The 22632-nt window shown below is 40.4% G+C and overlaps 2 protein-coding genes across 15 annotated transcripts in view; both read left to right on the top strand.

The window, feature by feature from the left end:
- The window catches only part of ZNF197 (zinc finger protein 197), a 55799-nt gene extending 48336 nt beyond the window's left edge, over positions 1–7463 (top strand). For all 9 annotated transcript variants that reach the window (XM_074404005.1, XM_074404008.1, XM_010336989.3 and 6 more), the window contains one exon: positions 770–7463. In XM_074404005.1, the coding sequence (XP_074260106.1) occupies positions 770–3090 (2321 nt within the window). In that variant the 3' untranslated portion in view covers positions 3091–7463. The remainder of the gene's footprint in view (positions 1–769) is intronic.
- A 521-nt stretch (positions 7464–7984) lies between these two features.
- ZNF35 (zinc finger protein 35) lies at positions 7985–19834 on the top strand. Of its 6 annotated transcripts, none has more exons than XM_039477308.2 (5): positions 7985–8130; positions 9548–9652; positions 10200–10515; positions 11823–11967; positions 17775–19834. In XM_039477308.2, exons 3-5 carry the CDS (start codon positions 10324–10326, stop codon positions 19019–19021), a joined length of 1584 nt encoding a protein of 527 aa, XP_039333242.1. In that variant the 5' UTR covers positions 7985–8130; positions 9548–9652; positions 10200–10323; the 3' UTR covers positions 19022–19834. The 6 variants fall into 6 exon arrangements, with proteins under 6 accessions (XP_039333242.1, XP_039333240.1, XP_074260112.1 ...); XM_039477306.2 differs by having other exon boundaries at positions 10197–10515; XM_074404011.1 differs by having other exon boundaries at positions 9548–9656.
- The last annotated feature ends 2798 nt before the right edge of the window (positions 19835–22632 follow it).

The raw sequence follows: 22632 nt of genomic DNA, 5'->3' as shown, positions 1-22632 counted from the left end.
AACATTGGAGTAGAAAGGAACCTTGGAGATTAGTTCAGCCTCACCATTTTACGGAAGTTTTCATACTTTTATTCTGTGTGTTTTCCCTTTTCCTTCGGTATTTCTTCTCTTACCTTTTATGTGTAATTAAGGGAGTTCATAACAGACCTGATTTTTTTTAATGAATTTTAAAATTTCCATTTCTTAACTTTAAATGGAGTAGGATGTTATATATGAATTCTAAGAATTAAGTTGCTTTTCAATGGATTTCTTTTCAGTTGGTTAATTGCTTTCAACCAGTTAAAAAGTATTCATGTCTTTGACTTTCAAAAATTAAAAATTACCTTTCAGAGTCCTACATATACTTTCCTTCCCTTAAATTTTTCATCTTTCTAACATGAATAAAATAAAAAAGAAAGTTACTTCTAATCCAAATGGTTCTTGCTATTCTATCCAACTTCCTTAGATATGAATGACCTACATAAGATCCTGTGTTTTCTCTCTGGTTCTTCCTTGCTTCTGTTTTCTCAGCATTATTTGTAGTTATATTTTTCCATCTGCTTCCTGAAGACAAGCACTTAAAAATGTCCCAAAGTGAGTTGTATGTTAATCCATTTACAACATCTTGTCCATGTAGCTTTCTTCCTTGTACCTTCATTTAATGAAATGTTTCTCCTTTTTGTATGCATATAAAGTGTGCCTTCCTAGAATGTTTTGAAGTCATTTGAAGATCCTGTTCTCCCAAACACAGGGATGTGGTAACATTTGCATTTTTAATTCCTTTTACCAGAATGGGAGACCATGACCGAGAATGAGGAGGTGACATCAAAGCCAAGTAGTTCTCAAAGAGCAGACTCTCAGAAAGGAACATCAAAAAGACTTCAAGGAAGTGTTCCCCAGGTTCTTGATTTTGAAGAAGAGTGTGAATGGCAAGTTTTGGCAAGCCAGTGGGAAAATGAAACAAAGGAAAGGGCAGATAGAGTGAAGAAAGTTTCTCTTTGTGAACGAGACAAGAAGAAAAGGACTCCACCAGAGAAGCAAGGCCAAAAGTGGAAGGAATTTGGAGAAAGCTTGACTTTCGGCTTAGCTATTTCTGAAAGTTTAGTAGGTACTGAAGGAAAGAAGTTTTATAAATGTGATATATGTTGTAAACATTTTAATAAAATCTCCCATCTTATAAACCATAGGAGAATCCACACTGGTGAGAAACCTCATAAATGTAAGGAATGTGGAAAAGGCTTTATTCAGCGTTCAAGCCTTCTAATGCATTTACGGAACCATTCAGGGGAGAAACCTTATAAATGTAATGAATGTGGGAAAGCATTTTCTCAAAGTGCTTACCTTCTAAACCATCAGAGGATCCACACTGGGGAGAAACCTTATAAGTGTAAGGAGTGTGGAAAGGGTTTCTATAGGCACTCGGGCCTAATTATACATCTAAGGCGCCATTCAGGGGAGAGACCCTATAAGTGTAATGAATGTGGGAAAGTTTTCTCTCAGAATGCTTACCTCATTGACCATCAGAGGCTCCACAAAGGGGAAGAACCTTATAAGTGTAATAAGTGTCAGAAAGCTTTCATTCTGAAGAAGAGCCTCATTCTGCACCAGAGAATTCATTCTGGGGAAAAACCCTATAAATGTGATGAATGTGGAAAGACATTTGCTCAGACCACTTACCTTATTGACCATCAGCGACTCCACAGTGCAGAGAACCCTTACAAGTGTAAAGAATGTGGAAAAGTTTTCATTAGAAGTAAAAGCCTCCTATTACATCAGAGAGTCCACACAGAAAAGAAAACGTTTGGTTGTAAGAAGTGTGGGAAGATTTTCAGTTCTAAGTCAAACTTCATTGACCATAAGAGGATGCATAGCAGAGAGAAACCTTATAAATGCACTGAATGTGGGAAAGCCTTCACTCAGAGTGCTTACCTTTTTGACCACCAGAGACTCCACAATGGGGAGAAGCCCTATGAATGTAATGAATGTGGGAAAGTTTTTATTCTGAAGAAGAGCCTCATTTTACATCAAAGGTTCCACACTGGAGAGAATCTCTATGAATGTAAAGACTGTGGCAAGGTCTTTGGTTCGAACAGAAACCTCATTGACCATGAGAGACTCCACAATGGGGAGAAGCCATATGAATGCAGAGAGTGTGGGAAAACCTTTATTATGAGCAAAAGTTTTATGGTCCATCAGAAACTCCATACACAAGAGAAAGCCTACAAATGTGAGGATTGTGGGAAGGCTTTCAGTTACAATTCAAGCCTGCTTGTACATCGGAGAATCCACACTGGAGAAAAACCCTTTGAATGTAGTGAGTGTGGAAGAGCTTTCAGTTCAAACAGAAACCTCATTGAACACAAGAGAATCCACAGTGGTGAGAAACCCTATGAGTGTGAAGAGTGTGGCAAATGCTTCATTCTGAAGAAAAGCCTCATTGGACATCAGAGAATTCACACGAGGGAAAAATCTTATAAATGCAATGACTGTGGGAAAATCTTCAGTTACCGCTCAAACCTTATAGCCCATCAGAGGATCCACACTGGCGAGAAACCCTATGCATGTAATGAATGTGGAAAAGGTTTTACCTACAACAGAAACCTGATTGAACATCAAAGAATTCACAGTGGAGAAAAAACCTATGAATGTCATATATGTAGGAAAGTCCTTACCTCTAGTAGAAATCTTATGGTACATCAAAGAATCCACACTGGAGAGAAACCTTATAAATGTAATGAGTGTGGAAAAGACTTTAGTCAGAATAAAAACCTTGTTGTACATCAGAGAATGCACACTGGGGAAAAACCTTATGAGTGTGAGAAGTGTAGGAAATCTTTTACTTCTAAGAGGAATTTAGTTGGTCACCAGAGAATTCACACAGGGGAGAAACCCTATGGGTGTAATGATTGTAGTAAAGTTTTTAGGCAAAGAAAAAACCTTAGTGTACATCAGAAAATCCATACAGATGAAAAACCTTGTGAATGTGATGCGTCTGAAGAAGAATTCTCTCAGACTTCCAACTTTCATCTTCAACAGAAAATCCATACCATTGAGGAATTCTCTTGGCTACAAAACACCAATGAATCCAAGATTGAGATTCAGAAAATCTAGTGTCATATGTAAAATGGAATAGAATCCCTGCCTACTTAAGTAACTGTTGGACAAAAGATAGATAGTTCTTCTAAAGAAAAAGTTTATTACTTACTGTTTAATATGCAAATGAGTTGCATGTAGAAGAAAATTAGTAATCCCAGCACTTTGGGAAGCCGAGGCAGGTAGATCACCTGAGGTCAGAATTTCAAGACCAGCCTGACCAACATGGTGAAACCTCATCTCTACTAAAAATACAAAAATTAGCTGGGCATGGTGGCATGCTGTAATCCCAGCTACTTAGGAGGCTGAGACAGAGAATCACTGGAATCCAGGAGGTGGAGGTTGTGGTGAGCTGAGATTGCGCCATTGCACTCCAGCCTGGGCAACAAGAGTGAAACACCATCTGAATAAAAATAATCTGAACTTTAAAGTCTACAAAAACATAATCCAAATCTAATAACATAGTTGTAAATGACAGCAACAATTGTATTAAAAAGTAGACATGGGTTGGGTGCAGTGGCTCATGCCTATAGTCCCAGCACTTTGGGAGGCCGAGGTGGGAGGATCACTTGAGCCCAGGAGTTCAAGACAAGTCTGGGCAACATAGGGAGACCCCATCTCTATTAAAATAAAATAAATTTATTAATATAACAATAATAAGTAGACATTGTTTTTGAAAATATGTACAGTATGCATTTTAAAGATAGCATCACTGCTATAGAAAACCTGAACAGACTCTATGATCCAGGACGTCAGGCGTGGAGTTGGGTGGACGAGAGTCTGCTGTTGAGGACAACCTAAAAAGAGCACTGGATTTGGAATCGGAACCAAGCTTTGATTCCTGGCTTTCTGTAATGGCCATGTGATGTTACTAAGTCAGCCTCTAAAGCTCAGTTTCTCTGTCACTCAAATGTTGACAGGATACCTACCTCACAGGGTTACTGTGAGGGTTAAGGGAAAGGATCTTTGTGAAAGTACTTTTTGAAGTCATTCAGTTGTCAATAAAGTTGAATAAAAGAGGTATAGTCAAAGCTTAGAACAGGCGTCCCCAAACTACAGCCCGCGGGCCGCATGCAGCCCCCTGAGGCCATTTATCCGGCCCCCCGCCACACTTCAGGAAGGGGCACCTCTTTCATTGGTGGTCAGTGAGAGGAGCACAGTATGTGGCAGCCCTCCAACGGTCTGAGGGACAGTGAACTGGCCCTCTGTATAAAAAGTTTGGGGACGCCTGGCTTAGAACATGGTATCATGTAAGTTTGTATATTAAGTCAATATTAGAATGAGGGGGGTTCCATGAACCTAAAAGATACTCATTTTTATCAGAGGATATATGGTGACTAGCCATTTGGAATTTAGTGCTGTAAGAATAATTTTTCTTAATTTACCTTTAAAAATATCTAAGGGAGTTAATAGATTATATATCTAGTTTGTGTGTATGAAAAAAAATGTTATGGCCAGCCATTAACAGTGATGCCAAGGAAAACTATTTATTTTCCAGCTTTTGAATTTGAAATTTAACAGATGTAGAGTGTCAAAATGGAAGGACAGTGCTGCCCTGTTTTCCCTGGCATAGGGAAAAAAGTCTTTGACTCAGCAGCTGAGTTGATGATCCCTGCCACAGTCATTGTCAATTCTAATCAGCATTTCATCTTTGCTGTCAAATGATAGCCTGTTACTCATGAAACAAGCTTCTGTGCCAGCACTAAATTTACTGAAACATAAACTTTTCACATGGAGCCAAGCTCTTCACTGATTAAGCCAATGCAGAATCCACTTTTGGGTAGTCAATGCCCATTAACCCCTGTGAACCATTCTGTGCCCTTAAGTACATTTGTAGGTTTAATTGAGTCTATATTCTTGAGTTGGTATGTTCTAATTCTCAAAGTTCTGTTTCTGCAGCTGGACTATAAATAATACCTGAAACCAAGATTGTGTTTTTTAATAATGTCAAAGTGGTGTTTTTATTATAATAAATGTTATTAATTTAACCCCACAGTTCCTTGGGGGCTGGTTCCTCATTAAAATGAAAGGTAGTGGCTGGGCATGATGGCTCACTCCTGTAATCCCAGTGCTTTGGGAGGCTGAGGCGGGCAGATTACCTGAGATCAGGATGGATCACCTGAGGTTCGAGAGTAGCCCGACCAACATGGAGAAATCCTGTCTATATCAAAAATACAAAATTAGCTGGGTGTAGTGGCTTGTGGCTATAATCCTACCTACTCGGGAGGCTGAGGCAGGAGAATCACTTGAACCCAGGAGGCAGAGGTTGCAGTGAGCAGAGATGGTGCCATTCACTCCAACCTGGGAAACAAGAGCAAAACTCCATCTCAAAATAAATAAGAATGAAAGGTAGCCAAGAATGAAAACTGGAAGGGGCCTAAGACCTGGATGGGTCAGGTTTTGCCACTTGCCTTGGGAAAAAAAAATCTCTTCAGTTCTTGGAGCCTTGAATTCCTCATCTGTTAAACAGGAGGAAGAATATCTACCTCACAAAGTTCTCATGAGATAATGAATATGAAAATTCTTCATCCTTGTATAATATTTACAACAAACATATGTACTTTAACAATGGAGAAAGCTATCATCTACCTCTTCACTAAGTAACAAAATGTAATGTTGCTTACACTGAGGCAGTCCACATAATGTGCCACCCCCTGTGATGTAATAAGCTGAAAAATGTTCAACCTGAATTGAATTAAGCTTCTTGGACCTCATTGCCAGGTTACAGGAAATACAGGAGAGAGAGGAACAAATAAAAGACACCATGAGCAGCAGACAAATCCAGAACGTGGGATATTATATAAGAAAGCTGCCCTGGATTCTTCGAGAGGGTAGTGATAATTGTTCAAGCTGTGTGAGTCTACTGTGAGTTTATACCATTCTCTGCTTTCGTGTATGTATGAAAAATTCCATATGAAAGGTATAAAATATGGATGAGGTGGCTTGTTTTTAAAAGATAATACTAAGCCGTTAGATACTAAGAGTCAAAAATGGACTCACACAAATGCCCAATTGATGTTTGACAGGGGCAGAAGCAATTAAATAGAGGAGGTATAGCCTTTTCAGCAAATGCTGTTGGAGCAATTGGATATCCATAGGCAATAAACCAACAACTTCAGGATCTAGGACTGACCTAAGAAGGCTCAGATGACAGCAAAAGCATGCTCCTTAAAAGGGAAAAAACAAATGTTAAATTGGATCTCATCAAAATTAAGATAATTTACTCTGCAAAAGACCTTTTTACATGAATAAAAGACATTACATGTTGGGAGAAAATATTTGCAAATCATATCCAACAAAGGAGTGGTATGTAAACTACATAAAGAACTTTCAAAATATAACAGTAATAAGTAAATACAATTATAAAATAAGCAAAAGGCATAAACAGTTCACTGAAGTATAGATAGCAAATAAGCAAATAAAAAGATGTTCACATCATTAGGAATGAGGGAAATCCAAAGTAAAATCATGTGATATCAACACATTCCTATCCGAATAGCTAAATTTTTTTATGGCGATAACTGTTGGCAAGGATGCAGAGAAACAGGGTCTCATACATTGCTGGGAATGTAAAGTGGTATAGCCAGTCTGGAATATAATTTGGTAGTTTCTTGTAAAACCAAACATGTACATGTCATATGCCTCAGTAATTGCTCTCCTGAGCATTTATCCCAGAGAAATGAAAACTTAACGTTCACACGAAAACCTGTATATGAATGTTCATAGCAGCTTTATTTTTAATGCTCAAAACCTGTAGGCAACCCATATATCCTTCCTTAGATGGTTAACACAAATTGTGGTTTATGTATCACTATGAAACACTTGTCACTCTACAATAAAATTGGCTGATTTACTGATATCCATAACAACTCGAATTTTGAAGGGAATTAATGCTGAGTGAAAATAATCACAAAAGGCCATATTCTATATGAAAACATTCATATAACATTCTCAATATGTTAAAACTGTAGAGATGAAAAATGGATTAATGGTTGCCACAGGTTAGGAATGGTGGGAGGGAAAATGGGGAGAGGGTTGGATATAACTATAAAGAGGTAGCACCAGAAAGATCTTTGTGGTGATGGAACACTTGTGTATCTTGATTGTAGTGGTGGTTACACAAATCTACAGGTGCTAAAAATGGCAAAAGTATACACACATATTTTACCAATGTTGATTTTCTTTTTGGTATTATGTAAGATGTAACCATGAGGGGAAAGTGGGTGAAGGGTGCTATCTTTGCAACTTCTGTGAATCTGTCATTTCAAAATAAAAAGTAAAAACCAACAATGACAACAAAAACCCAAAACTAAACAGACATACCCAAATGAAGTATGTGAAATTGATTTGAAAAAAAGTTTTAAAATATATGTTTTAGGACAGTTGGGAAATCTGAGTATGACTGGTTATTCGATGGTATTGGGGAATTATTGTTAATTTTCTTACCTGTGATGCTGGTGGTAGTTTGAAGAATATTCTTAATCTTAAGGGATGCATGTTGAAGTATTTGGAATGAAGTGTTCTGATGTTTACAACTTAAAAAAAAGATTTTAAGTATGTATAGAGAGATCAGGCAAACATAGCAATGTTCATTGTTGAGTCTAGATGGAAAATACAGGTATTCAATGTGCCATACTGTCAACTTTTTTTGTATTCTTAGATATTTTCGAAATAAAACATTTGAGGGGAAATTATCAGGGCTTTCTACAAATTAATGTTTTGTAGCTTCAGGCTCTTGGGTGCGCGCCTCGCCTGAGTGTCCCATCCCTGCTTGGGGATGCACCCCACCCTGCGGCTCACTTAGAGCTTCCACCGGAACAATCCGTCTAAGCGCTTCTGCCTCATCTCTGGTCCTGGGCGACATTGGACACCCATCGAGAGGAAAACACCTCCGAGATTCCTAGAGAGGCCGGCCTGGCGACTTGGGGAGCCGGAAGCCCATCCCGAGGCACTTCCTGTCCGGTCATTGTTCTTGTGCCGGTAGGAGCTGAAGTCCCGGTACGCCAGACTCCTGCTGCAGAGCGAGTTAACTCAGGTCGGGCCTGTCAGTTGCGCACGGTGAGTGGGGTCGGAGTGGGTGGGCACGAACGTCGAGGTAGAAGGAGGGGCTCTCCCAGGGGCGACGGCCGCAGGAGCGGCCCCTGCGTTCTTCCCTCGGGGACACCAGCCTTTCTGTCCTGGGGTGGCTGAGTTCCCCACGGCCTCGGAATCTCGGCTGCCGGCCACCTGGAACCTGGCCCGGAAGAGGATGGACACAGAGCGGCCAAGGGGCCAGATAGGTCGCAGGGACAGGGCAGCAAGGGGCCTATACGTAGAGAGAATGGATTGCCACATTTGAAAATAGGAAAAGGACATTGAAAGGGAAGCCTTTGATAGAGGCCCCTATGCCGTCTGGGACCAGAGGCCCCGCTGAATCTGATCAGAAGTAGACAGTACTCACAGTAGGCAGTCTTGCACATACACAAGATGGAACTAGTCTTAAGGGCCTTCCTACCAGATTGAATTGGGATAGTCATGGAAAGAATAATCTTCCAGAATTAAGGTTTGTCACAGGAATGAAAGTATTGCATTATTCAATAAATTCGGTGTATGCATTAAGTGACCAGTAAGTTAACATGGGGAAAAGAATATGATAGCAGCAGTGGAGGTTTAAATAAGATTTAACACCCTTTTCCAATAAAACATTCAAAGGAGGATAGAAAAATTTCAATCTCTTCATAAGCAATCAAAATAGTAAGGTTATTTTGCTCACAGATTTTAAAAAGCCCTGCTGGGTTAGGGTTACTGTTAATTAGTGGGGGTGTGAATTGGTATGGCGCTTTTGGAAAGCAATTTGACAATACATATCAACCAGCAAATACTTGAACCAGTAATTCTCTGATTATTCTAAAGGAATAATTCAGGAAAAAAAAAAAAAAGTTTTTGAACAAATATTAGTAAAATGGAAGTGTACGCTTTTATTAAATAAATGGTTCATAAATAAGACATGGTTAAGTAAACAATAAGATAGCCACAATTTAGAGTGCTATGCCAGAATGAGGTAGTTCTATATGTATTGTATTGAAAGACTGCTAAGACTATTGTAAAATACAGAAATTGAATTTAAAAACAATTCAGGTTACTGAACAATATATAACTGTGATGATCTAAAGCATGTTTTTGAAAAATAAACAATATGTGTGAAGGTATACATCTAAGTATGTAAATATAGAGAAAATGGATTAGGACTCCTATCTAGACTGATAACTAATTACTCTGTGTATGTATGTAGTGTGTAATTACTCTGTGTATGTATGTAGTGTGTATTGGTTGTATATTTAATTCTATGTATTTCTGTATTACTTGATCCCTTTTCAGTGGGAGTGAAGATTTATCAACACCATAGATTATTGTGTAGCATTTACAATGAGCATGAAGAATGTCAATATGAAAGTAATCTTTTTTAAAATCTTAATTGTAATATTTTATCTCACAGGACATTTGGAAGCGATGGAAAATGTAAAAATCAAACAAGAAAATGAAAAGAACCTTAAAACTACCTGTAATTACACCACCCAGAGATAACTACCTCTCCTAACGTGTTGGTATAAAGATTCCCAGTCTTCTTGGGATCGTTTTGTTCACATTATTTTGTATCCTTGGCAATAAAAAATCTTTTTGTTGTAAGATCTTATTTTAAAAATGTTATGATAATTGTGAAAATATGTATCCCCATAGTCAAAAACAAGAATTTATAAAATCATAATTATTGGTAGTATGGTTGGAGATTTTCCTTTGAAAGAAATATTTTAAATCTTAAAATGTGTAGTGGTTATCTCTTTGGAGGTAGACTGAGATTCTTTTTTTAAATCATTTTCTGCATTTTTAAAGATTTTACAATAAAAGTATGTTAACTTTTAATCAGGAAAATCATCAATAAACATTATATAAGGCTGTTTGCAATGTGGTTATTATGGGAAGAAATTACATATTTACAGTCCAACTCCTTCATCCTATGAGGGAGGAATAGAGGAATCCATGTCCTACAGTGGCCCCTGGCCAGGCACTGGTGAAATTTGCTGGTGTGCTAAGTGGCATCCAGGCAAATTTCTCCTTGGTGCTAACAATGTTTTCTGATTTCTCAGTAGACAATACTCACCTTGGCCCTGGGAAGACACTCAGGAAGAAGCTTTTGAAACATAAAGCTTAGATGGGGTTTGGCCTCAGCTGGGCAGCTCCCAGCTACAGGAATTCCCCTGCTGAGCAGAGAAGATGACTGCAGAATTGAGAGAAGCCATGGCCGTACCCCCATGGGGCCCAGTGAAGGTGAAAAAGGAAGAGGAAGAAGAAGAAAACTTCCCAGGTCAGGCATCCAGCCAACAAGTGCACTCTGAGAACATTGAAGTCTGGGCCCCAGGGAAGGGTCTTCAAACAGGACTTGATGGATCAGAAGAGGAAGAAAAGGTAAATGGGGGCCTGGGAAGAAGATGAGAGGAGAGATCTGAAGACCTCAAGTAGTTTTAAGAGGGGACTCAGACCCTCTACTTCCACACATGGAGGTCTTATTTCTTGGGTACTATTCTGGCTTGCAGTCTTTTCTAATAGGATAGAAATTGCACTTCTGATTGATGTCACATTCAGTACTTTTTATAACCCAGGGGTTCTTGAATTTTGCTACACAGAACCTGGAGAGCTTTTTATAAAATCTTGATATCCATGCTGAACTCTGTTCCCATTAAATCAGAATCGAGGCCAGACACAGTGGCTCACACCTGTAATCCCAGCACTTTGGGAGGCCAACGCGGGAGGATCACTTGAGCTCAGGAGTTCAAGACCAGCCTGGGCAACATTGCAGAACCTTGTATTTTGCAATGCAGATATTTAAAAAATTAGCTTGACATGATGGCATGTGCTTGTAGTCTCTGCTACTTAGGAGGCTGAGATTGGAAGACTGAGCCCGGAAGGCATAGGTTGCAGTGAGCTACATTCATGCCACTGCACTCCAGCCTGGGCAACAGAGTGAGACCCTGTCTCAAAAAAAAAAAAAAAAAAAAAAAAAAAAAAAAAAAAAAAAAAAAAGCATCTGGGGGTGGGACCTGTGTTATCCATATTTTTTAAAACTTTTCAGGTGATTTCAGTCAGGTTTTGACAGTGCTAACCAGAGCTTCTAAAACTTTAATGTGCATAAAAATCACCTAGGGGCTCTTGTTTAAATAGTTAAAATTGAGATTCTGATTGAGGACATCTAGGTGGTGGTCTGAGATTCTGCATTTTTTGGCAAGCTTCCAGGTGATACAGATACTGCTGCTGAGCTTCGGACCACACTTTGAGTCATGAGGCTGTACACTGTGCTGTCTTTAATGTTTCAAACGTACCACTTACCATTACTAGTCAGATGAGGGCAGAGGTGCCCCAGAGGCTTTCTGTAATAATATCATTAAAACCTTGCTGCTTTGATCTTTAGATCCCACAAAAGTTCACTCTGAAAATTCTCCCCATGTGCTCTCCCCTCCTGTCATATACTCACTGGCAAGCTAGACTTAGATTCTGGAGCAAGCAGTGAGGTGTAATCAAAATGATAAGGAAGAAAGTAGCTGGCTTCTCTGCCCAGCTCACCTTGGAGGTTGGGGGAGACCCTGGCTTCCTTTTCTGTTTTTAAAAATTGCTTTATGGACTCCAGAAATAGATAATTATGTTCTTATTATCAAAACTTTAATCATACTACCCTCTACCACCAGTTCCCTCTTAAATATGTGCCTGCTTGTCTCTAGGGTCAGAACATACTCTGGGACATGGCGGTAGTCCTGAAAGCAACTCAGGAGGCACCTGCTGCTTCACCCCTTGGCAGCTACTCATTACCGGGGACTCTGGCCAAGAGTGAGATACTGGAGACTCATGGGACCATGAGCTTTCTAGGTATGGTTCAATTCCCTGATTCAGAATCTGGTCTTTGAGGTTTCTCAAAATCTTTTCAGAGACTGTGGTGTGCGTCCAGTCTCCATGGTTGAGCAACAGAGTACTGAGATATTGAAAGTATCAAGGAAAGCTGGGTAGGGGAATGATGAAATGCCTGTGCCTTTGTTATGGGAAGTGGCTTATTTTGCACACAGGCTCAAGATACCAGACAAACATAGGTGTTGTGCTGAAACCTTATCAAAACCAATATGGCACCATGTTCAAGAGGCTGAAGAAGAGACCCAGAGCCAGCAAACAAGACATGGAGTTTTACTAGATGTTTATGTACAGGATAGAGAGTCTAATGGCAGCTGGCTGGACATAGGAGAACCACATGGCCCAGCGGCACAGGCTGGTCAAGAGAACTGCAACCACTTGCAAAAGGCATGCAGTTTATCTAGCATTTTCACTTAACACCCTCCCCCCAATGACCTCCACCTAGTAGCCTTACTTTAGCCCAAAACAAGGGGCCTCAATCCCATGGAGGACTCACATTCCACTGAAAGGGGTGAGGAATGGATAAGGAATGGATCTCCAGGTTGGCCACTTCTAGAATCCTTTGCTTGAATTCCAAACTGTATTCAGGTGTGTGTGCCATACAGGCTCATTCTCAGGGTATGCTTAAGTTATTGCCATTATGTATTTACCATACAATAGGTGAATTCCAGACTCACTTTTCAGTGAGATTTATTGTTCAGTGAGTTTCATCTCTGTGCACATATGTAGTCACATGTATTCTTTTATATGCTTTGTAGTTAGCATAGGTTGGTGAGGCTGCAAGAGAAGCTAGCTAAGATAGGAACAGTCAACTTTTGTGGTGATTTTGAGCAAATGCCCTGGAAATGTTCTGTTTTCATAGATCTTTGTGCAAATTATAGAGGATTTTGAGCAGCTATGTCAATCATAATGACGTTCAAAACTTGGTCTTCATGGAGGCTACTGATGGCATATCACCTTGTTCTAACTTAGGACTCGGGAAAGTGTATTATGTCCTAAATATCTCAGTGGCAGTGGCAGAAGCTTGCCTGTGGAGGAGTGACATATAAGTGAGGGTCAAGAATGCAGAAGCCATGAGTACTGTGTTTCAAAGCACTTATCAGATGACTGCTAAGCCATATTCTTTTTATGAGTCTGCCAGAGATTGAATACTTTGAATCCACTCTCCTCCCTAGCCAGTTCCTCAGGCATCTGGGGACCAAGTCACTTTCTTAAACCAGTCCTATGGGGAAAACTAGGATCTCTGCCTAGATTTTCTTGTCTCATCTTTAATTATTCCCAAACTCTCAGCAGCTTCTGTTCCCCACCTTCTGCTTTCTGTTCCAGTCTCTCTGGTGCATTCCCCTGCGTGTGACTTACTTTGTCTCGTTGCTTTATCAGCCATTCATAGTCTTAATCTCAACAGCTAGACATCATCAGGGATGGCCTCCCGTTTTCTACTTTGCCTCTTACTCCAAGACCATGTTCATACCCAAGACTTATCATTTTGTGCTGCCAGCTATTTCCATAGCAATGGCAGGAACACTGCCAACACTATTTCCATAGTGATGGCAGTAGGTAATGGCAGGAACACTGAGCTACATGTGTGAGAGACATCTTAGTGGGGTTGCTGCCCTGCCTGTAGTAACTCTGACCTTGAATAAGTCCCTTCTCTCTCTGGACCTTCATTTCCTTTTCTACAAGTTGGGTGTGTTTATTCATTAAGTATAGGATTTATTGGCGACCTCCTTCCTTTGTGCCAGGCAGAGTGATAGGTGCTGAAGATACAGAAATGAGTAAGACACAACCTTACCCATTTTTTGGCTCCCACACAATTGAAGAAGAACAGTTTCATCTTCATGATGAAATTGTATAATATACCTGAAAGGACTTTGGAAATTGTAATGTTACTGGGTTTTTAATATCTGAGCAAGTTTTAACCGCAGTTTTCATATTTTAACTAATGTTGAATTTATTAAAGTTTATTCATTTAAAAACCAATTTTTAAGCCATTAGGCATATTTTTTTACTTCATCCATACATCTAGAAATATTTGTATAAAAGTGAGAACTTTTTTTTTTTAAGATGGAGTTTTGTTCCTGTTGCCCTTCTTGGCGAGGCTGGAGTGCAATGGTGTGATCTTGACTCACCGCAACCTCCACCTCCTGGGCTCAAGTGATTTTTCTGCCTCAGCCTCCCGAGTAGCTGGGATATTTGTATTTTTTCTTTAGTTCATGTTCAATTAAGCTTCAAATTTTACAGATTTAATTTTTTTAAACATTTCAGCCAGGCACAGTGGCTCACACCTATAATCCCAGCACTTTGGGAAGCCAGGGCAGGCTGATCACCTGATGTCAGGAGTTCGAGACCAGTCAGCCCAACGTGGTGAAACCCTTTCTCTACTAAAAATACAGAAATTAGCCAGGCGTGGTGGTGCGCACCTGTAGTCCCAGCTACTCTGGAAGCTGAAGCAGGAGAATCACTTGAATCCAAGAGGCAGAGGTTGCAGAAAGCCCAGATTGCACCAGTGTACTCCAGCCTGGGCAGCAGAGTGAGGCTCCATCTAAAAAAATAAATAAAATAAAATAAAATATTTAAACATTTAATTCTACCTGCTTATCAAATTTCCTTATATAAAACATAATTGCAAATTTTATATCTTTAGTTCTTTAAAACATTTCAAACACCTAACTGGGCACACTTAGAATCATGTAAGTAAAATTTTGATAAACACACAGCTTTTATAAATCTAATGAATTGGACTTATAAATTTAGTAAATCAAATTACCCTTTTTACCTCAGAATATAATCACCAGCTAAAATGTCAAGCTCATGTAGCATTTCAGGTCTCTTTTTAAAAAGAGTGAAAGAAAAGTATTGATTTCAAAACTATGGCTATGCTTATGTTCTAGTTGGTCACAATTAGTTTTTGGTTTAGTTTTTCATGATTTCTGTACTTAATTTCTCTAGAGCTACATGTAATCCTACATGATTTAGAAAAAGGAAAAATACCATTTCAAATAAGCCAAAGTTATATGCTCAGATTATTTGCTTATTAATCTTTTCACCCAAGGAAATTTGTACTTGTCTGCACCAGATAGACCCTAATTCTCTTTTCTTAGACTCTGGGTGCTTGCCAAGACCCTAGGTCTTACTTTACTCAGTGATGAATCACTTGCATGAAAACCTTCTAGACTACAGTTGCACCTGGTTTTGTAATGGTTTTGACATAAGATTATTCAGATAGAAGGAATTGTTTCCATGATTGGCTCTAATCAGTTTAGTAATTCCCATTGATCTTCATTTTTTATGCCTAACATTCTAAATCTCCCAGGACAGAGGGTAGGAGTGAAGGTCCAGGAGACAGTACAGCTGTGAACTAAAGTTTTCATGGGCTCTCTTTCTCTTGGAGAGATGCCCAGTTGGGGGATGGGAGGCCCAGGTATCAGTGATGGAGTTAAAGCAAAAGAGGAAGTGAAAAGAAGCAAGGAAGGAGACGTTAGATGGGAGAAGAATAAAGTGGGATGTAGGTGATAGAGAATAGTAGAGAGCATAAAGAGAACAAAGCAGTCAGCAAAAGAAAAAGAGAAGATACATGAAACTGTATATGGAAAAATTCAAAATATTTCACACACAAAAATTACAAAAACAGGAGAGGAGAGAGATGAAGAGGCAGTAGTGGGTAGAGGTAATAGGAAAAAAAAAGCAGAAGATAAAAGAGCAAGTAAACTAGAGAGAGAAAAATAGTACATTTTTTAAAAGAGGCATAATCAGAACAGTAGGAATAGAAATAACCAGAAGTAGTATAGCATTTCAGATGTTTCTTTTTGTTTTTGAGACAGTCTTGCTCTGTGTCGCCCAGGCTGGAGTGCAGTGGCATGATCTCAGCTCACTGCAGCCTCTGCCTCCTGGGTTCAACAGTTCTCCTGTCTCAGCCTCCCAAGTAGCTGGCACTACACGCATGTGCCACCACACCTGGCTAATTTTGTATTTTTAGTAGAGATGAGGTTTCACTATGTTGGCCAGGCTGGTCTCAAACTCGCAACCTCAGATGACCTGCCCTCCTCAGTCTCCCAAAGTGCAGGGATTACAGGCATGAGCCACCACTCCCGGCCAGCATTTCAGATTTTTATTGTCATAGTTGGGGCTCTATTGTATCCACCACTTGGGTGTTTCTTTTCTCTGACACTGCTCATCATGTCTGAATGATTGTGATAGAATTTCTGATTACCATAGTCTTAACCAGGCAATCAAACCAGGCTGTTTTCCTGCCTCCAGCCACCCAACATCCTTGTCCCACCCACTCATATCACTGGTTAGATGGTCATCCAGTAGGATATTTCCCTCTCCTGGGTGCTAGACTCTCCCCTGTGCAGTTGCAGCAGTTATAACCTGAAGCTCACAGCACCACTGCTCATTTCTGAGCTGGCATCACCAGTAGGAATACCTCCCTCCTCTGCAGGCTTGCTACTCATCCCTGTTACCCTTTATTTCACTTGCCTTATATCCTGAGCTTGGTTTAATTGACAGACACTTATTAAGGGTTCACTGTGCCAAACCTGCGTTACATGGGTACACATTTCAAGGTCAAGGATGGTGAGGGTAGAGAGGAGACAAACATAAAGAACTACTACAGTGTTACTGATAGAAGGACTCCTTTTTGACACCGTTAGGTTCTGAAGCAATGGAAAGCATCCAGAGACTAATCAGTGTCATAAAGCTTCAGGGTGTTTTGATGTTCTCCAGGTATTTTCTGGCATCGTGGACCAGGCTATGCTATAACTCAGCAAGGTCAGCTTTCCTTGACACAGTAGTAAGCTATCTCCATGACACAAGGGTAAGAGTTTACTATGTACGGTTTATTTTTTAATTCTCCTAGTGTAGCTGTCTGTCACCACAGCAACTCCCCTCACCTAAGGGTTCATCTTTCCTTCTGGCCCGTCACAGCATCATCAGTCAGCCTGAAAGTTGCTGCACACATTCAGAGCCCTGTGTTCCAGGCAATGTCTGAGTAGTTGACATAGAGTAGTTCCATTAATCAACTCACGGCCTTATGAGATAGATACCGTAAGTATCCCTGATTGGGAGACCGGGAAACTGAGACACACAGGAGTTAAGTAGCCCAAAGTCATGCAGCTAGTTAGTGTCAGAGCAGAGATTTGAAACCAGGCAGTCTGGCTCTAGAATCCATGTTCTTAACCTGTATGCTTCATGGCTTTGCAGTGTTTCATATGCTTTTGGCTGCTGTGGCTGTCTTGGTAGCCAGTGTGAACCTTTCTGTCCATGCTTATCCTTTCTTTGATATCCAGCATCCTTGACATAGAAGCCTCAGTTGCCAGATCTTTATGCTTACAGGTAGCAAGTCTCCCTAATTAACTGGTAGGTTGTAAGCAAATCCACACTAAGGTAAGGTAAGAAGGCAAGCCTAGGGAGAGGCTGGTGTTCTTCATAACTGGTCTTTCTTGTAAGATCAGTCATCAGACAGCCAGGAGGAATGCTATCTGGGAATTGGGCCTCCCTGGCATGAGGCAGTGGGGTTAAGCGTCTAATGAAGGTAAGTGGAAGTGCTGGAAAGACCATGAGTCAGTGGATTCTGCTGTAGGTAGCAGGGCAAGCACAGCCCCAGCTGAAGAACCCACAGAGGACAGGTAACTTGTGATGGAATTTTTTGATGCGATGAAGCCATTTTCTGGAGGTGCTGAAATCACACACTTCCTTTTATGACTTGATGATCCTATTCTTTTTCTAGGTCAGAGAAAGCTAACGTTTGTATTTTCTGTTTCTTGTTTCAGGTGCTGAAACCAAGAACTTACAGTTACTGGTTCCAAAAACTGAGATATGTGAGGAAGCTGAAAAACCCCTCATAATATCAGGAAGAATCCAGAAAGCTGATCCTCAAGGACCTGAGTTAGGAGAAGCTTGCGAAAAAGGCAGCATGTTAAAGAGACAGAGAATAAAGAGGGAAAAGAAAGATTTCAGACAAGTGATAGTGAATGACTGTCACTTGCCTAAAAGCTGCAAAGAAGAGGAAGATCAGAAATGTAAGAAATCTGGGGGGAAATACAGCCTTAATTCTGGAACTGTTAAAAATCCAAAAACCCAGCTTGGGCAAAAGCCTTTTACGTGTGGCGTGTGTGGGAAAGGATTTAGTCAGAGTGCAAACCTCGTTGTGCATCAGCGAATCCACACTGGGGAGAAACCCTTTGAATGTCATGAGTGTGGGAAAGCCTTTATTCAGAGTGCAAATCTTGTTGTGCATCAGAGAATCCACACTGGACAGAAACCTTATGTTTGCTCAAAATGTGGAAAAGCCTTCACTCAGAGTTCAAATCTGACTGTACATCAAAAAATTCACTCCTTAGAAAAAACTTTTAAGTGCAGTGAATGCGAGAAAGCCTTTAGTTATAGCTCCCAACTTGCTCGGCACCAGAAAGTCCACATTACAGAAAAATGCTATGAATGTAATGAGTGTGGGAAAACATTTACTAGGAGCTCAAACCTCATTGTCCACCAGAGGATCCACACTGGAGAGAAGCCCTTTGCCTGTAACGATTGTGGCAAAGCCTTTACCCAGAGTGCAAATCTTATCGTACATCAGCGAAGCCATACTGGTGAGAAGCCATATGAATGTAAAGAGTGTGGGAAAGCCTTTAGTTGTTTTTCACACCTTATTGTGCACCAGAGAATTCACACTGCAGAGAAACCTTACGACTGCAGCGAATGTGGGAAAGCCTTTAGTCAGCTCTCTTGCCTTATTGTCCACCAGAGAATTCACAGTGGAGATCTTCCTTACGTGTGTAATGAATGTGGGAAGGCCTTCACATGTAGCTCATACCTACTTATTCATCAGAGAATCCATAATGGAGAAAAACCTTACACGTGTAATGAATGTGGGAAGGCCTTCAGACAGAGGTCAAGCCTCACGGTGCACCAGAGAACCCACACTGGGGAGAAGCCCTATGAATGTGAGAAGTGTGGTGCAGCTTTCATTTCTAACTCACACCTCATGCGACACCACAGAACCCATCTTGTTGAATAACAAGGAAGAAAGAGGAAGACCTCTAGCATTGGTTATAACCTTCTGCATCCCAAATGAGACACCTCTTGCTGTTTCTTCCTCCTCTATAAAAGTGAGGCCTGTGTCCTTAAAAGTTACAGTTTTCAGGAATGCAGCACAAAACACAAGATAAGCATTTCAGAGGCTAATTTAAAGAAAACAAAAGTAAGCACCTGGACTTTAACTGTACCTTAAGCAGTCATATTTTCTGAAATGGAATGTGGCTTTCTTAGGAATGGGTCATACAAAGCTAAGTGGTAATGATGCTGTTTGGGGAAGGTCTTTTTTGCCTAATTTTGTTTTTTAAAACTCTGATTGTTGCTTGAGCAACAGGCAGGTTATTTGCCTGTTTGAATTCTGGTTGACCTGTGTGTTGGTATTTTTGGTTAAGCGGTGACTAGGTAAGGAAACTACTTGGGGTAGCAATTCAGCAATTTATTTATGAACGTTTTTAAGTTTCCCATTTCCTAGGTAATTTTTAAAAAGCCAGTCAAAAAAAAACTGTCTACTGTACCTAAAATGGACAGAAAAAGGAAATGGCCTTTTTCCTTACTGTCTATACCTCCTGAACCTTGGTGTTGTAAAGCTCTGGGGACCTCTGAGTCTGTTCTGACCACTTCCTAGTCTGCATGGATTGATGGACACCACACACCAGCTATATATTTGCTAAGATCGACAGCTCCTTCTCCAAACTACTCAAACCCCTAATTCCCATCGCATTCCATTTGGGTGAGATGCAACTAACAGCCCCCTTCCTGGATAAAGGAGTCAAAGAATAAAGCTTGCCTAGAGGCATGCCCTAGTTGTCTCTGCTGTTATTCTGCTCAAGTCCATCCAGGGGTCTCAGTTTAGGTTTCATTCTCACATTCTGGATGGTGTTTAGAAGAAATGGTAGAGTTCTCATTCTGAGAGGACAAAAGAGGGAACGTGAAGGGAGAGGGGAGGTGGAAGTAAGATTTCTAAGGTCTGAATTTGTTTTTTTGAGAAGTTCAGAGGAACTGGAATATGAAAACTTTTAGAATGATGAAGAAACTGGCTAAGGTAAGATATCTTTGTTACCATTGAGCCTTTACTCCTGGAAAAATGATTTATAAAACTATGCAATAGGTAGAGTTATGTAATATTGTCTTGTATTTATATAGAACTTGTGTTCTTTGTTGTATGTGTACCCTCATGTATTGATCGTGATACCTGGCACATAACGCACACTTTCACATAGATCACTGCCTTGGTCCTTACAACACTGAAAGGCGGTTGCCCGTTTACCTGAGAATGGTAATTTAGTGCAAGGCCAAGTAACAAGTGACAGCCTTATATCCAAGTCCAGGACCTGAATCCTGGCTCTCTGTTCTGACTCACTACTTCCCTAAACACCTGTAATTCTCATGCAGACCTGTGGGGGAGACAAAGTATGTAGTCTCATTTTTCAGGTGAGGATGCTGATGTGAAAGATTTTGGGGTGTGCTTTAGGCACTGTGACCAGAGAGCAGCAAACCTAAGACTAGAATTTGGGTCTCCTGATTTCTGGCTCTGTCCCTCCACCTGGTTCCAATGCCTTAGGGCATGCAAGAGCATTTATCGTCAATGCTGAGCCTGATGCAGCTCTCACACAGAAGTCCCATGCATTCATTATCACATTTTTACAAGACCAAATATTAATCACATAGTGTTTTCTAGTTTACAGAGAACTTTTTTTTTTTCTTGGAGTCTTGCTATGTTGGTTAGGCTGGAGTGCAATGGCATGATCTTGGCTCACTGCAACCTCTGCCTTCCAGGTTCAAGTAATTCTCCTGCCTCAGTCTCTAGAGTAGCTGGGACTGCAGGTGTGTGCCACCACATCTGGCTAATTGTTTTGTATTTTTAGTAGAGACAAGGTTGTAGTATGTTGGCCAGTCTGGTCTTGAACTCCTGACCTCACGTAATCCACCTGCCTCGGCCTCCCAGAGCCAGGATTACAGGTGTGAGCCAGCATGCCTGGCCTACAGTGCATTTTCACATACAGAAGGCATACACAAGAAAGCTCACTAATTTCCTCTTTTTCCTCCTTCCTCTATTTTTTTGGTCAAAACATATGCAACTTATTTTTCCAGTTTCACTCTAAATCATAGAGACAGAAATACAGGAAGTCAAAAGGATTCAAAGTAGGATCAAATACTCATGCCCTAACCAATCCTAACAGTGACTGTTCCAGTCTCCCTGACGGAATGGAGAGACCCAAATATAACACCATGTGTCTCTGCTGAGAGTAGGAACAAGTTAATTTTTTTCCCCAGACTTATCAGGAAGCTGAGAATAGCAGGAAGCACGTCTGAAGATTTGAGATAACTGTGACCTTGACCCACCAAGAGACCAAAGCTACTTTGCTGAAAGAATTGCAGCTGGGATTTATGACCATTAAGATAGTTAAACCATTCTAGTATCACATATGTTTATCCTCATAATTGAATATTCAATTATAGATGATTGTGATTTTCATTCACAGGTAGTTCAGAAAAGCTACCCCGTAGATTATGATGCAAAACTAGGTTTGAGATTCACTGAACCAACCTTGCAGTAAAATAGTAGTTTTAAACCTTGGCTTCACTTTAAAATCACCTTGGACGCTTTTTTAAAGTTTACATTTCTAGACCTCAGTATTTTTTAAAACTCTGGAGAGGATTACAATGTACAGCAAAGGGTATGAACCACTGTAGCAAAAAGTAAAGGCTGCAGGCCAAGAATGTGTGTGATCAAAGGTGGAAGGGGTGGGGATGCTCCAGTATAAAGATCTGTATGTGCAAAACATTCTATGTATTTTCAGCAAAACAGGACACTTACTTTACACTGACTGGACTAGGTGTCCATCAGTGCCTCTGCCAACCATTGGATGTTAGAGGATTCTGCCACTTACTTCTATTTAAGTGAATATACCAAATGTTTTATTTATATGAGCAAACCAAGTTTTACACAACATACTTTTGGTACATATTATGACTTTTTACATTTCTACTTGGATTTCATCTCTAAGTCTGAGTTTCCATAAACCTGCGTCCAGGTTCAGGGCCTCTGATTCTGTGCAAATCATGTGAGCCAAGTGGATTGATTACTAGATGGATCAGATCCTTCCCCAGCTAATATCTCTCCATCTTAATTCCAGCCCTCAAAATAAATTGCAGCCTGCCATTTTCTTTATGATTTACAATAAGGGAGGAGTGACTACCTTTTGTCCATTTGCTTAGGTTCCTATTCTTTGGGCTCATCTCCCATCTCTTTTGGGTAGTCTTGCTAGAAGTGGTTGGGAACTCCGAAGCCCCATTTTCCCAAGTTGCTGAGAGCTGTCAGACTTAGCTGTCCAGAAAAGAGCTCTGTTCCAGGCCTAGTGATTGTCGTTAAGAGTAGAGCCAGAAAAATCTGTCCTCATCCTCAAATGAGACCAACAGATATGTATTAAGTGGAGCACAAGTGATGCACAGCTGATGGTGAAATCATGTACAGTACTCTGGGAGCGCAGGAGAAAGGCTTCAATTCCTAACGCACACAAAGTTGCAGACTCAAACACAGCCATAAATTCCTCCAGGCTTATGAAGAGGTGTCTTTGGACAAAGCCAATTCTT

This window comes from Saimiri boliviensis, chromosome 8, assembly GCF_048565385.1.
Source record: "Saimiri boliviensis isolate mSaiBol1 chromosome 8, mSaiBol1.pri, whole genome shotgun sequence".
Lineage (NCBI taxonomy): Eukaryota > Metazoa > Chordata > Mammalia > Primates > Cebidae > Saimiri > Saimiri boliviensis.
This window is presented reverse-complemented; position numbering and strand designations above follow the sequence as displayed.

Coding starts and splice junctions, on each gene's coding strand:
- ZNF35 (XM_010336988.3), top strand. CDS start 10,324: ATGACTGCAGAATTGAGAGAAGCCATGGCCGTACCCCCATGGGGCCCA. Junction 10,516..11,822: donor GATCAGAAGAGGAAGAAAAG/GTAAATGGGGGC, acceptor GCTTGTCTCTAG/GGTCAGAACATACTCTGGGA. Junction 11,968..17,774: donor TGGGACCATGAGCTTTCTAG/GTATGGTTCAAT, acceptor TTCTTGTTTCAG/GTGCTGAAACCAAGAACTTA.